Source organism: Varanus komodoensis, unplaced genomic scaffold (genome assembly GCF_004798865.1).
Source record: "Varanus komodoensis strain SLA01 unplaced genomic scaffold, ASM479886v1 scaffold70, whole genome shotgun sequence".
NCBI classification, from domain to species: domain Eukaryota; kingdom Metazoa; phylum Chordata; class Lepidosauria; order Squamata; family Varanidae; genus Varanus; species Varanus komodoensis.
Window position 1 is genome coordinate 3,181,632 of NW_025336348.1, and position 16,086 is coordinate 3,197,717.

At 42.2% G+C, this 16,086-nt stretch overlaps 1 protein-coding gene across 1 annotated transcript in view; it reads left to right on the forward strand.

Annotated features, from left to right (window-relative positions):
* LOC123034660 (1-phosphatidylinositol 4,5-bisphosphate phosphodiesterase zeta-1-like) overlaps positions 1 to 16,086 on the forward strand; it is a 44,651-nt gene continuing 28,565 nt past the window's right edge. Inside the window, exons 1-3 of the mRNA XM_044452165.1 lie at positions 1 to 6; positions 4,246 to 4,452; positions 5,757 to 5,988. Coding sequence (XP_044308100.1) covers positions 1 to 6; positions 4,246 to 4,452; positions 5,757 to 5,988 — 445 coding nt within the window. The remainder of the gene's footprint in view (positions 7 to 4,245; positions 4,453 to 5,756; positions 5,989 to 16,086) is intronic.

The window sequence follows — 16,086 nt, forward strand, 5'->3', positions numbered from 1 at the left end:
ATGCAGGTATGCTGCACTACACTCAAAATCAGTTCCAAAGCAGGTGGCTCAGAAGCAGCTGTTACACCTGCTCATTGTCATAATTTGACTCTTCAGGTACTTGTCCAGCCTGGAAATCTTTTCCCAAAGACTGTTGCCCCCAAGGTAAGCCACTGGGAAGTTATGCAGCCCTAAACATCTAAACATGTCTTGGAAGTTGGATTAGAGATGATGCCAGAGCATCAGGTTGGATTACAGACTGAAAGTATTATTCCTGAGGAAGCAGCAGGCTGACCATTTTTTGAACAGGAAGTTGTTTTCTTTGCATATTAATGTGCCAGTTCTTTTGAAGAGATCAATTATGCCATACCTACTAAGGGATCCTTAGTATATATTCCTTCTTCAGAACATAGAAAGCGCCTTACCAATATTAGTGAATGTGGGTGCTGAATTAGGAGTGTTATATAGCCAAACCAGGGCTACTGAGAAATAAAGGAGAAGTATCAGTAGGCCTGGTGTAACCCCAAGTGTTCTAGCAGTACAAGACAAGTCTTTGGGGAGGGATCCTGAGGAGCACCTCCTCTGCACATGTTCAACCCACTGAAGTCTGGCCATTCTTAGTAACTGTGGAATGTTGACTATCAGTCAGAAAAAAGAAGCTGAAATATGGTGAAGGGGGGGCATTATCCTGAAAGAAGGCCTGGCTGATTGGCTGGAACACCGAAAAGGAACACCCCGTTTTGTTTCAGGTTCCACTTGTTCAACTGAAATTAGTCCAGCACTCTTTGAAGGAATCCAATCAGCCACTAGTGCTGGGAGGTTCATTGGAACAGGCCAATGGTTGATTTCTGGACCCCGGTGTACCTTCTGCCTACCCTTGTATTAGGGAATTCAGGGTAGCATTAGCAGCATGGACACTCCACTCGGGCAGGAGACTAAATAGTAAGCACTTGGGGATGGTGGTATTTGTTAACATTACTTTTTCCCCTGGTCTGGATCTTCCATGTAGCTTGTCAGCTGAGCCTGCCTCTGAAGTGAAAATCTGGTGCCTTCTATTGTGATGTCGGCAACACAGAGGTCACAGGGAGAAGCAACACCATGGTCTGTAGCATGGTCTGTAGTCACATAAAACAGCCATGTGAACATGACAGCCAAGTTTCTGTGGTCTATTAGCAGAACATTCTCCTTACAGCTGAGTTCAGATCCCAGTTTAGCTATGAAAACTGTATTGTCTTGAGCAAGCAACTTTATAGAAGCCCTACCTTAAGATGGCTACAATGATCATAGGGCAGTTATGAGAGCAAATGCAATTAAAGTGGTAAAGTAGTTAGTGTACCTGAGTAATAACGATGGTCATTACCATCAGTTTATCTGGGTTTGATAAATGTAATGTTCTTACACTTCAACAGGCACGATCAGCAATTCTTGCAGCTTGCTGCACATTTTTCTGACTTTTTAAATTCCAAAATCCTGATATTGCAAAAGACATGAAAAGGATGGTCAAAATTGCAAAAGGATTGAAGTACCTTCTTTATTAAGTTACTGAGGAATTTATGCCACACTTTTGTATGATAAATCATATTTAAGACTGTTCTAAAAAATATGAGACAGCAAGCTGAAAACAATCCTAAACCATAATACAAATAAACAGCAGCAGGAAAAAACAGACTATCATCAGCATTATAAAATGCATGTCAGCAGACACCAATTTATCATTTGGGGCTTTTTAGTTTGAGAAAAGACAACAGAGGTGAAACATGATACAGGGCTTATTAAATTATGTCAGGTCTGAAGAGAGTGGATTGCCCTTATAACCAGAAGCATTACTAGGCACTTAAAAGATTTGGGGGGGTCTAGTTCATAGGTCTATATAACATCTAGTTTGTAACTATATAAGTCAAGTTTAATAATAATTGCTAGGCTATATTTACATTTCACAGAAGGCAGACCCAGCCATTTAATTAATTAAAAATCCAGATAACTTCCAATTAAGTAAATTATTCAATAAATTTGCACCTGTCTCCAGATTGCCCCAAATCAGTAGTTCTTCAATTACAATTTATTTGTAATCTTTCCCTGCACTTTTCTTCTCTCGCCTTCTTCACTCATAGAAGAAAATTGCTGCTGTTTTATGCAGTTCAGTTTAGAAGAAAAAATTCCATTAACACAAAAGTAAGTTTTTTCCTAAGGTTAATTGCCACGGTGGTAGGGGAGGGTGTTCTGGAGCGAAAAAAAGGGGAGGGTTAACCCTTCCTTCCCCAGCTGAAATTCCCGTTGAAAAACACCTCCTGTATGGCAAATGGGCAAATAAAGAAATCTTTCATTGGCATCAGTGCCAATCAGGACTTTGGGGAACAGATTCTAGTTCCTGCTCATAACCCTAGATTCCAGTGAATAGCATTTGTACTCACTCTGTGAACTTGATTGATATAGATATAAGACAGAAAAAAATAAGCATTTCTTCATATAATTCACTCATGGGATTTAGTGCTGCAAGATGTGGCTATGACTGTTAGCCTTTTATGGTTTTAAAAGAAGTTTAAACAAATTGGTGGAGGACTGCTTTACCACTGGCTGTTAGACGTAACTAAAGGGAACCTCCTCTAGGAGCTGAAGATGGACACCAGGCGAGGCTGCTGCCTTCCCCTGTCATCTGGAGATGGGCTTTGGGGACTTCCCCGCGTCATCTTGGCGGAGGGGCTGGCCAAAGAGGCGGGGCTTCCCCCGCGGGGTCGAGCCTAGAGGGAGGCTGCGGGTCCCGCGGGGGGCGATTGTGACGCGGGGAAGCCCCGCGCGCGCCCGCCGCCGCCGCCGCGGGCCCGCGCGCCGTCCCCCCAGCCCTTAGGTCTCGGGACACCGGCGAGAGCGGCTGCGTCGGGGGGGAGCGGGAGCGGGAGCGGGAGCCGCGGGACAGGGCGGGCCTGGGGTGGCCTCCGCCGCGCTGGGAGCTGCTGACACCATCGCAGTAAGGAACAGGCGCGCGGGCCATGCTGTGAGCAGGCGACAGCGGCATCATGGAGAATACATATCCTTTCTGCAGGAGGGCGGCGGGGGGGGGGCTTGGCCCTGCCCCTGCCCCTGCCCCCACCCTCGGAGGAATTGCCCCTCGTCTTAGGAGGGGGTGAAGCCCCCCGGGAAGGGGATCTGCTCGGGCCTCCACCAGGGGCTTCCTTCACGCCCCCTCCCTCCCTCCAGACGCCCCTCCAAAGAGAACCCAAATCAAGGCGCGCAGACAGAATAGTACTCGTGTGCCGTGGCACAGGCGGCGTTTCTGGACGCGCCCTCGAAATCTGTCCGTACCTGCATGCGAGAAAAACGAGCATTCTCTAGCAAGGCTGGAAGGAGGCGGTGCAGCCCCCCGCCGCCCCCCAATCGAGAACTTGAAGAGTGGGAGACTCCCTGCAGGAAGGCTTAGGCGGAAAAAAGCCTTGTCAACTGCACATTGGATTGTGCCCTCGGTCTCCTGTTCGAGATTTCCTCCCTGACCCTCATAGGCACTCCTTCGGCCGCCCAAATGTGCGTGGTACGAAGGCTGCCTTTATCCCCGATCATCTCAGATAGAGGAAACTTCTCAAGAAAGCCCCAGACTTAGAGAAGTATCCTAACACTGAAGATCATGATTATCTATTTATCTATTGCATTTGTATGCCACCCTGTAGCCAAAGGCTCTCGGAACAGCTTGCAGTGTGAAATATAGATATATTTAAAATACAAATAAAAACAAATATTAAGAAACAAAACCATAAGACATACCAAAATTAAAATAATTATACATATGACCATATGAATGGGATCATTATTACATTGCATTTATATCCCACTTGTCTTCCTCTGGTAAGGAGCCCAGTGCTGTTTACAACGTTCTACTGTCCATTCCTGTCCTCACAAGAACAGCCCTGTATGTAGGTTAGGCTTGAAAGGCAGTGACCCTGAGGGGGAGTGCCTGGCTCAAAGTCACCCTGTGCACTTCATGGATGTGTGGCAACTAGACCCTGGATCTCCTAGTCCCAGTCCAGGACTCAACCCCAGGAGTTGGCTCCATGGAGTCCTCCATTTCTCTGTAACAAGGGAAACGTTATCCACTATTACAGAACTGTTCAGAGCCAGGTCTGCCCCTGTTTAAATGAAATATTTGAATCTATGCAATCGCCTCTACACCTGCTTAACAAATGGGGAGCAGATTGGGCCAAAAGAATCTAACACAGGGTCGCATGTTTGTCAGTACTTGTTTCATGCCGACACATTTATGATTGTTTCTTTGTTCAGGAGTTTGTCTCTTGTGTCAAATGCTTTCTGAATCATAAGCTGCCAGTATTCGTCAAAATTTTCCTTAATTTGCGTTTCTCCACATGGTTCATGGATGTTATCTTTGATGAGTTTAGGAATGGCAAGATCAATATAGATCAGGTCTTGAAACTGCTTAATAAGTTTGAAGTCTCCTACGACTATGTTCATGTGAAAAAAGTGTTCAAGGTGAGAAAATTTGCTCAACTTCCTTTAAACTATGCAGCAACATTTATGATCAGTGGGCTGTTATGCTCAAAGTAAATATGTTGCATGTCTTATGACTAGGACCTCTAGATTAAAGGTTTTAATCTACAGTAGACCTCTAAAGCTAGTTGCCCTGTTCAACTGTAAGGATCTATCTTTTATCCATGACTTTGACTTTTCTTCCTGGATAGTATTTCCATTTCAGAAATCAATTCATGATAGCTGAGGATCGGTTGCTAACTTCTGTCTCACCTAAATTTCTTAGAGGATGATCCTATTGCCTTTAAACATTGGGTTGCATGGGATAATTTGGATTCCCAACTCTAATTCCTCCCCCCCCCCCCGGGCCGCTGCCCAACATCTTGCATGGAAATACCTGCACTGGCCTCTCTTTGTGATTGGGAAAATGACTTTGGAGCGGTATAAAAGGAGGCAGGGTGGGAAGGCACGGAGACGAGCTGCTGGGACACAAGGTGGCCTGAAGCCGTTCCAGCCTCCTTCCTTCCCTCGCTTCCCTCGCTTCTCCTTCAGGTCAGCCCATCAAACGGAGCAGCTGGCCATCAGGTCAAGATGCGAAGCGGGACGAGTGGGGAGGCAGTCATAGCTCCCACCACATCGGCAATGAATGCATCGCATTGCATGCATCTCGTGCATTTGGGAGCTTACAGGCATCCCCATAGGATTGTGCCCTAAACAGCATTATACTTCCAGCCATGGTCTGGGAAGCACCCCCAATCCCCAGATGGCCCTAGAAGTGCCCCTAATGGTCTTGGAAGTGGAGGTGTTTTCTCTCAAATAGATGAATACTTCCATACTCATGCGGAACCCTGGCACTGCTAGAGAGGGGAAAGGCTTGGTCAGATGCCAGGTGCTCCGACATGGGTCTCCATCACAGCCCAGACATTCTTGAAGAGGGTGATTTGACTGGAACCCCCCCCCCCCACGTCTTCCATTAATTACAGTATTGAAGCCACTAATTGGTATGGGGGAGACAGGCAAGCCTGAATGTGAAGACTTGTGCTTCTTTGCTTTCTCCTCAGTCAGGATCACCTCCAGGCAGCCGTTCAAGTTGGGACTTGTATTCCAATGTGTCAGCTCCTGTTCTAGTGCTGTGAGCAGGACTGATTTATCACATTTTTAAGTTTTTAAGCCTTCACCATCATCAGGGCTTGCATTGTTTACCCTGATGAAAGGCAGGTTTTCTAGGAACTATGTTTTCATGTTCATCCTTTCATCCATACTGTCATGTAAGTTTTATTTACACGAGATGCTTTTTTTTTTTTTAGAAAAATGACAAACAGAAGACTGGCGTTATCACCATGGAAGATTTTAGGGCAATTTATCGAACACTTCTGCACAGACCTGAGCTGAACGAACTCTTCAGTAGCTACTCAGCAAGCAAAAAAGTTCTAACACCAGCAAATCTAACTGAGTTTCTTAAAAAGGAGCAGTTTGAACTTGATGCTACTGAAGGAAGAGCTGTTTTTCTCATTAATAAATATGAACCCATTGATGAAGGTACACGAAAGCTTATAGGTTATAATGTAATTGACGTGGGACCATAATCTTATGTTTTGATAGAAATAATGTTATGAGGGATACAGATGTAATATTTGTCATGGAATCTTTCTGTACAAGAAAACTGTATTGTGTATGAAATGTCCATCCAAAACTGTAGACTGCTATTGACAGCCAGCACGACCTAATGAGAACTGAGGTGGGGGAAATGGCTTCCACCTGTTACGTGGGAATGTGTGTCCTGCACCGAAGGAGCAAATCTAATAGGAGGCCAGTTCTATTAGTAGTTGCTGTTTGGTGAAGTAAAAGGGAGACCTTTTGCTGTACTTGGTGCTGAAGCTGTGCTTCTCCTCGTCTTCCACGAATCCAGTAATGAGTGTATTGATGATGGGAGGCTGCATGGACCCAAAGCTTTTAGGCTTTTGGTTCCCTTAGTTGTTGCCACTATGGGTAGAGCTTTTAAAAGATACACGTAAAGACTTTAAAATAACACCTACTGTATTTTGTTATGCGTGCTTGAAAAAACAAATTGTATTCATCAAATTAATGTTTTCCGTAGAAGATGAACACAGAAGTGTTTTGTCATGTTCTGCAGACAATGAGAAGAAACTGTACAGTAATATAAATGACATGTACTTTCTTAGAATTTTGAATATGCTTTTGTATTGTTTTTCTATTGTGTGTTTTGAATGTTTGTTTACTGCTTTGTGTATTTTTAAAATAGGTAAATGGTTACTAGATTGAACCAACAATTGTTGGTTAATTAATTCATAAGCATCATGTGACCAAATGTTCTTTTTTAGATATCATGTGACTCCACCATAATGGTGGTGTTTCAAGAAATGGTAGATGACAAAGGTAACCTATTTTGAGCTGTTTTTCTGTTCCTGGGGTAAGGTGGGCAAGTTTGTGCGAAACAGCAGTGGCAGGTGCTACATGGAACCTTATTCAATATTAGTAAATTGGTAACAGTTATGAGAAAAAAGCATTCTTAAAGAAACCACAATTCTTTAACCCCCTTTTGAGACATGAAATTCAATCTTTTATCATTTAGTTTTGTACATCAGTTCCAACAATAAAAAGTATTTTATGTGATCTAGCAGATGTACGATTTCCAGTGATGCTTCAGCCAAAACTGTTCAATGCTAGTAATTTCAACGTGTTATATGAATGTGAAGCTCAATTTATATGAAATATACAGATAACACCAGGAACAAGACCCAGTTTATGTTTCTGGAGAAGTCAAAAGCTTGTGCACTTTTGAAATGCCTCTGACACCCAAAATGTTACCTTTGCTTTTAAAAGCCTCTGTGGATTGTCATTTATAGGGTATGCTCTTAATATAAACATAACTGTTTATATATGTACAAATCAGCACTAGATGCCATTTTGTATGTGATGACCCTGGCAACTGTACACGTTATACTGTGAACTGTATTAATTGACTCCTGATCCATTTTGGATGGTTCTTGTATATTTAAGTAACATGTTTGTGATCAAATAAAAATTTAGTTGCTCAGAAATTCTGCCTATTTCATTTACAGTTATGTGTACTTTCACCTTATACAATAGATACATTAACCATATTTTATTGGGGTTTTTTCCTGTGTTGATAAAAGAATTGGCATACTCTTTTTCATTTAATTGGGCTGCATTTTTACAAATTCATCTATGTCTCTTAATTATTGTCACCACTTTTAGTTGCCCAGCTCCCCCCTTGCCCTCCATTTCAAGTGGAGATTCCCACACTTCATCTTGGCATCTCAAGAGCTCATATAAAAGGAAGTAGAAAGATAATATATAGGTTGGGTCCAGATGTAGTCATGGAAATTGAGCTAGTCATGACTAACTGAAATTACATTTCAGTGGTGCTATTCTGAGTATGCCTTAAGTCTAGACCGTGATCTTCACTTAGCATGTTCAATCATGTGAAAACACTGGGGCAGGAGATCCAAATTTCTGGTCTGCTATAAAGCAGGGCTTGCTAGAGAAACATTTTTGGCCTGTGTATCCTGTAATAAAGCCTGTGCCTTTGGCATTAATTTTGCTCTATATTACAGTGATTCACTTTTCGGGGGAAAAAAGGCCCCCAAAGGCTCCCTCTACTCAAGGAACTTCTTTGAGCATGTTAAATGTGTATCAGAACCAAGAGAAAGCAGGTGCTGTTGGTAAAATGCTGTTTCATGCCTCTCTGCTAAAATTAAAATTCAGGCATGAGTTTTAAAATTGGGTTTGACTAACTGATAAAAGATCATTAAGACCTAATATAGAGTTACTTCCCAGTTATAGCAGCTGTATCTTACGTACCCTGTGACCAAGAAGGTAACTATATTATGTTCTTACCTTATGTCTATGCGGCGTTATCTGCCCTCAGTATCTTCAGATGGTACATACCTGCTGAAATAAACACACTGAACTAACTATGGAGTTTATCACAATTATAAATACTGTACTTGTGAATCTGCAACTTGTTGCTTCACCTTCTCCATCCCTTTTTGTAATAGAGGTGGTAGAATCTGTTTCTGACCATACTGATATGTTTGCATTAAAATAGCCAGCTCATGATAATACGGATATTCGGACTGCATGGTTAATGCAGTTCCTTTGGCTGAGAGGTCCAGTGTACCACCTAGTCTGAGGTCATTGAATGGGTTTCTTTGGTTGCGGTCTAAGCAGGAGGACGGGTGCTTGGACTGGTCTGGCCCAATCCCTGTAGTCTCGCCCTTTGCCCATCTTGGCAAGGAGGAGGGGCATCCTGGTGGGTCCTGGAAGCTGCGAGCACCTCCTTAAGAGAGAGAGAGGTCCCTGACCCATAAAAGAGTCTGTAAGTAGCCCACTCTTGCAGAAGGGCGGCTTGTACCTGGGGAACATTGGCAACTATAGAACAGGTGTTAATATCCCCTTGGGCAAGGTGTTTAGGTGGCGGCTGGCCAGCTCCAGGCTCTCTTGGATGAAATGGACCATCTTGATCCATTTCAGTTGGGATTCAAATGTCTCTTATTGGGTTTTTAGTGTTTTATATTGTTTTTAACATCCTTTTCTTGTTTGTAACACACACAGGGAGCTTCGTGGCTAATAAGGCAGGTTAAAAATCAAATAATAAATAAATAAATAAGTAAATGAATAAATATCAGAAACCATGCCATGTTTTCTCCAGCATGGAAATACTTTGAGATTTTCATTTAAAGGATGCCTTCATACAAACACTTCCTCAAATGAAAAGGTGGTAAATCCATTTCATGCCATTCTTTTTATATTTTAAGTATGACTTTGGCTTTCTATTTCCCAATTTGGGAAGAAATTTGGCCTGCATCCAATTAGAAATTGAGGGCTTGATCTAGCCATTTACTCCAGCAGGAAAGTAAGTACATGATTAACTTGCTCAGAAATCAATTTCCAGAGGGATGGCTGTGTGAAGTCCATTGCAGGAACAACAGCAAATCTGTCACGGCACAAACTTGTGAATGGGATCTCACTTCATCAGATGAATATTGCTGAATGTCAGGCAGCAGCTAAAAGAAAAAACACAACTACATTTCCTAAGCTGCCCTGATTCTTCAGCACACACATGTACTTAGCGACTTGACCGAAAGTGAGTTTCAGTCGTCCAGCATCTGGGGGTGGGGTGACTAGCATTTTATCCTGTAGGGACTTTTATTAATCTATAACATCACATCAATTTAGTCACATCAAATATATAAAGACATCTGCAAAAAAACTCAGATATGACTTTGTCACTTTTTCAAGTGCCAATAGTTCATCTGCACTGAATGTTGACTCCCAAGTTTTCCTACAGACCCATTCCTACACAAGTTAGAAGGAAGTCGAACTTCTTACCTGCCATTCAGGTAAATAGGCATAGGATTGCAGCCTGAATAAGCAGGTCTACTTGGAAGCAAATTGCTGGTGTTACTCTCAGGAAAGAATGACTAAGATGGCAACTGTGCTGCATGATTCTAAGCAAGTCTATTTAGAAGTAAATCTCAATCCAGTGGTTTTCTCCTAGTGGAATGGGAATCTTTGGTACATTTACTTGGGAGTAAACCCTACTGAATGCATTCTTAGCAAACACATATGGGATCAAGCTGTAATGCCACCAACTTGGATAAGGTTGCTGTATTTCATATTACAATGTTGTTTTGATATTCACTAGAGACAGTTTCCATTTCTATTAATGTCTGAACCACTCTGTCATTTAAATGCCAAATTATACTTATTTCTGAAACGAGGGGGAGCTGTCTCTGCCTAGCTAATATTACCAACAATATTATTCATGCAATTTGACAGAAAATTGCCTAATGTAAAAACAATAACAGTTAGGAATCACTAAGAAGGTTAGCTGAAATATTCAGTATGCTGTCTTTATGATATTAGCACAAAGTGCAAACATTTTTCTTACTCTGGCAATGAAAAATGTTTTTTTTATCTATCTATCTATCTATCTATCTATCTATCTATCTATCTATCTATCTATTTTTTTTTTTGAATGAGTAATATTGTAGATTCAGAGGTTTGAATCACTATTACCTTGGGACTCAGGAGATCCCCACTTTCCACCTTATGCTGAGAAGACAGTTATTTCTCGCTCTGTCTCAAAAGCAGTTCAATAACCACATCACACCAAAGTGACCTCACCAAAGCTGCTAAAGTGCAAAAAGCCCTCATGGAATTTAAGGCTGCTGACCTTAAATGTTCAAAAATCCTAGTGAAATTAACTTGAGCAGAGTTTTCCCTCCATTTAACAGAATACCCTTTAGGAACTTCTCATTATTTCGTATCTCTTGGTCCACGGCATTGATGTTTTCAAGTTTTCTCAGCATGAGGTGTAGCAGATTATTTACTACTAAAAGCACAGAAAATAGCACATTATTTATTACGGCTCCCACTAGCTGAAAATACTGTCCTCTATTACTCTTCATGCTGAGAAAACTTGGAAGCATGAATTCACTTCCTTCCTCCTCCTCCTCCATCTAGGAGGGAAGGAGCATGGAGGCAAAGCTCAGCTTTGCACTTCTCCTGCCTGGAAGAAGACACAGAGAGATGATTTTGGCCATCTGTCTTTCGTGCCTGCTTGTGAGGCTGAGGCACCACCAGGATACATCATAATTTGTGTGTGGGGCATCACTTCTCCTCTCCCTGGCCCTGGACCCCTGGACCCCTGGACCCCCGCACCTCAAAACTCCTGGCTCCAAGCTTGGTCTTGTGACCTCGGAGCTGCAACTGGTGTGGTTTTTCCCATGCCAGGCCAATGGGAGAGCAATCTGAGATCAGAGTCCCAATTCCGAGTTTGAAACTGAGGCTCCAAATTTTCCTATGGCTGGCCAGACAGTGCCCATCAAAGCTAGGATTGCACCCTAAATCTTTTATTCTTAAATCTAAAATTTGACAGAATGGAACAAAAAGGAAGCATAGAGTAACAGGGAAAGGATATGTGATTGTTTCGATTGAACATATTTATTTATGCATATCCCAACGTTTCCCTGCAAGGAACCAAAGGCAGCTGTCTTACATAAGCATCCTCTTCTCCCTTTTATCCTCCTAACATCCCTGGGAGGTAGGTTAGGCAAAGAGACAGTGACTGGCCCAAAGCCACCTCGCCTCTTACCTGAGTGGGGACTAAGGACCAAAGCTCAGTCCAGCTTTCTGGCCACTTCGCCATGCTGGTTCTTGAAGGCTGTAAGCAAAGCCTTAAAACACAAACCTATTCAAGTTTGTACAGAAAATAAAGTCCTACAATTCCCAGCATTCCCGCACTAGCATGGCTGGCTGAAGAATCCTGAGAGCTGTAGGACTTCTTTTCTGTCCAAGGATGCACAGGATGAAACAGTCATGAAGTTTGTGCTACCCAAGAGTCTGCAAATGGCTTTCGCTCGGAAGCCTTCTGCATTGAAAGATGTAAGTACATTGCAAAGAAGCAGAAAATAACAGCTTGGAGATTTTAATATGCTGAAAGTATGATGCAGAGTGGCCTTAGGGTAGCTCCTCCCCATTAAGTTTGCTGTGGCAAACATTCCTGGAAAATTAATGCTTCCCCAGGAAATACATAAAACATGGCAATTACTACCTCTGAGATTTGTACAGATAATCCAGTTCTGGCAGCTTTTAGTCATCAGCAAAGACATGGGTCCATGATTTATTTTATCATGATTACTTTTGTTACCTTAAAAAATGTAATTTATTATGTAGCTTTGTTGTCTTGATTAAATTTTTGGGGAGGTGGGGGGAATCATCCTGCAAGGCATTGTAAGTAAATGAGTTGTATCCCAACTCAGTCAGGCTGAGAGTATAGCCAGGGATTTTCCACCTAACTTGAAGCCCTGCTGATTTCAGTGAGGCTGTGCTGTTTATAACTAAGTCTGAATCTAACCCAATGGAAATAAAATCATAGAATCATGGAATAGTAGGGCTAGAAGGGACCTGAGGGCCATTGGGTCCAGCCCCCTGCTCAGTGCAGGACTCCAAGTTAAACCAATCCACCCTCTCAGATAAATCATATACTTTAGAAAGTCCTGCTAGATCTTAGCACTGGTTACTTTGGTCCAGGGTCACTAATGTTAGTTCTAGTCAGAGTAAGACCCATTTGGAGCCAAAGTTGGGTTTAGAGGTTCTTCCAGAACACGTTATTAGCATAACGATTCCAAGCTAGCAATCAGTTTTATGTACTCAGATCCCTCAACAATGTGATGTAGCTGGATGCTTCCAGTATAGCCATCGACTGAAAGGATCACGTTTACAGCCAGTGATGGATTGAAGGGCCCAACAAAGTCCATGGATACTTTATCAAATGGATTTGGAGGTTGTTGCCTTTCGCACTATGTGTGTGGCACAACTAGCAGGCCCTGGATTAAGTGGATGGCAAATTCGACAGGGCACGACCTATTTCAAGCTGGCCACCCAAAGTTTTTTGGTGGTGGAACTGCTGCTGAGTTCCCAGTAGGCTAATATAGCCCTTCTTTAACATTACAATGTGTTTTATATCACATTGTTTTAATAGAGTAGTATTATTTTGGATGTCCCTTATGGGTCACCACTTAAGGATTTAAACATCAATAGTAAAAGCCTTACTCCTACTTCCGCCTGAGATCTGATAAGCACAATGATGGAGACCGCCCTGTGAGATGGTTCCTGTGTCAAGCTGGTTGGCAATGAATTTCTCTGAATGTGGACTTTTGCATTTCTTTGATGGGCATAGTTATGCATCACTTGGATCTGTGGAAAGGTTTTTGCCATGACTGCCATCTTTTCCCATTTTTCTATGTGAAAAAGTGTCTTTCCCTATTGCTCCTGAATCTATTATATGAGTTTGCTACATACTGCTGTCACCAACAATCAAAATAGTGTCCTCCCCCCGTCCCCCACCCACTAGCATCCTGCAATGCATGAAGAAAATCCGGTCTTTTTGCATTTTGGACACTGGGATTGCTTGACATCAACTCCTATTGTCTGAGGGAGACCTTAAGCCATTAAGCTTGTTGTCTTGGTCCACTGTAGCTCTAGTTATCACAGCTCCTGCATTTAAAGTTTATTCCTTTTGGCACCAGACCAAACCCTTTTAATTTTCCCAGTATTTTAAGGTCTGAGTGTGATTTTAATGTGGGGTTTTATTGTATAGCAATTAATTTGGATGCTGTGCTCCACCCTGTTTATTGTAAGACCGCCCTGGGACCTCAGTAGTGGACAGGATGTAAAAGTTTCAAATAATTAAAATAAACACATAATAATTAAAGTTTCTGCATATTGAGTGAGTATTATTGCAGAAAAATTGTGAGTACGCTTGAAAGAGGGTTTGCCACATAGATCATTGTGCTTGCCTCTCTTCTTCTAAGGAAGAAACAGGGAAAACATTAAATTCATCCAAAGGATGTATTCTTGTTGCACGTAAACCTCCAAACTTGGAAGTTTAAGTGTATCCTTTTCCAGGAATAAAGTGTGTCATTGACTTCTGCAGCCTCACCACCTCGCACTAAAGGTTTTATCTAGACAGCTATTTTCAACCACCTAGACTTAGCTTTGGGGAGGGAGAAGGAAGGAGGCCTGGAAATCCAAAGAAACTGTCACGGGTTATCAGACACAGTCCCCTTCCTTCACTGCCCATAGCTCACTTCCCTTCTCTTCCAAAGTCCACCTGCAAGCTTCGTTAGGGGAACAGCCATGCTAGCTGCAAGGTGGCAGGGTGAGGGCATGGCCTTTGCAGTCCCAGTCCCAACACCATGAGATCTTAGAGCTGGGATTCCCAATAATCCTATGGCTTCCCAGACAACACTGGGAGGCCAAAGGATTGCACCCTAAAGGCTAGATATCAGCAAGTTTCAACAGTGGATGTTTCAAATGGGCAACCTATCTTAGTCAGCACACATACTGTATAAACCTTTCCTTTCTTGAATGGTGGCTTGTTGAGTTGCTAAGGTGTTGCTGATTCTGTTTTTATAATGATGTGCTTCCCAATCACTTTAGGACCTCAGTTTACTAAACACAGTTATCTTTTTAAATTGAGTAAACTCAGATTCTGTTATTCTGAATAAAAGTTTCATAGGAAGAATTTGCTCATCAAAATTATGACATGAAATGAGACCACAATGAAGTGAAGCACAGATCTGAACCTCTGAGTTCGTGGCATGTGCTAAGAACCTTTGCTTGATTTATGGTGGCAGTTAACTCATGGAACTGCTTTTGGGAAGCACTGGACCAAATTTCTCTCCTTGATGGACTGGAGCAATTAAGCCATAAACATGCTGAGCTAAGGCCGCATACTTTGGGATAAATGAAAAGGCAAAGTTGGAGAAAGCTTTGTACTCACAGATCACAGATAGAAAGAATCTCCTCCACGATCTTGATTACAATGTGCCTTCCAAGTTCAAGCTATTGCTTTCCATTTGGTTAACAGTGAATAACAGGTCAAATATTACCATCAATGTAATGGGTGGATCCCTACTTAATACTCTTGAAAGGCGAAGACCTTTTTATTTATGCAGCATTTTAAATGTTAATATTATTGAATTTTATTCAGCCAGGGCGGCTTATTTTATTTTACTGTATATATTTTAATTGTCATTGTTTTAATGTATTTTGTATTCGATGCTGTAAGCCACCCCGAGGCCTTGGCAAGGGGCGGCATAGAAATGTTTTAATAAATAAATAAATAAATAAATAAGATGATGCCCAAGTGTCGGGAGGTCAAGCAGGCCCCGCCACGGTTTGACTGGAGCTTCCTGAAAGCACCTTTATTTCAAAAAAGCCTTGTGTGGTTGATCAGCCATGATTTTAATTGATATTCTAATTCAATGATACTGTTTTTAGTGATATTCTATTCTTATTGATACTCTGTTTTATTTATTTGATGTTCTATTTCATTGATGCTTCCTTTTAAGGATAGGCTATTTTATTGATACTCTGTTTTTATTGATATTCTATCTTATTTGATATTCTATTTTATGGATACTCTGCTTTTAATGATATTCTGGCTTTTGAGATTCTGTTTTTAATATTGTATCTTATTCTTTTAATCTTTTTGCTTTTCTATTATTCACCACTCTAGAGTCTGTGTAGCTATGGAATGGTATAAATGTTGCAGATAATAAATAAGGATGAGAATTATGTACTTCTGTATTGCTAAAAATATGCTAAGCTCTTCATAAATGGATTGGATAAACTGGGTGGGCAGAGCCATCCCAGGGCCCAGACGAAGGCCTCTCGATGGCCACAGAAATGTTCAGATTCCTAGTTAGAAAGTCCAAACAATGCTCTGACATTGTAGCTGGGACCTCTTGCTCGGATTCCCTTTCCTCCCTTGTACAGGGTGCACAAAGGATGACACCAGCTGCTTCTCTGGCCTGGAGAAAGGCTTTTGGGCTGTTCCAGGGGATGGGGAGGGGAGGAGATTGGCCCTGCTAAGATCTGAGGCATTCTTCCCTCCCTGTCTGATACATCAGACTTTGCCAAACTCCGCTGACTAACTGCTTTGCAGAACTGGAGAAGTGGGGAGGTGGTGATCGGTTCTTCACATCTCCTGCCCTGCACAGGACGTTTAGGATTGTCCAAGTCTGGAGGTTACAGGCAGCCTCATAGGACTGTTCCCCAAAAGAGTTTAAACAGATATGA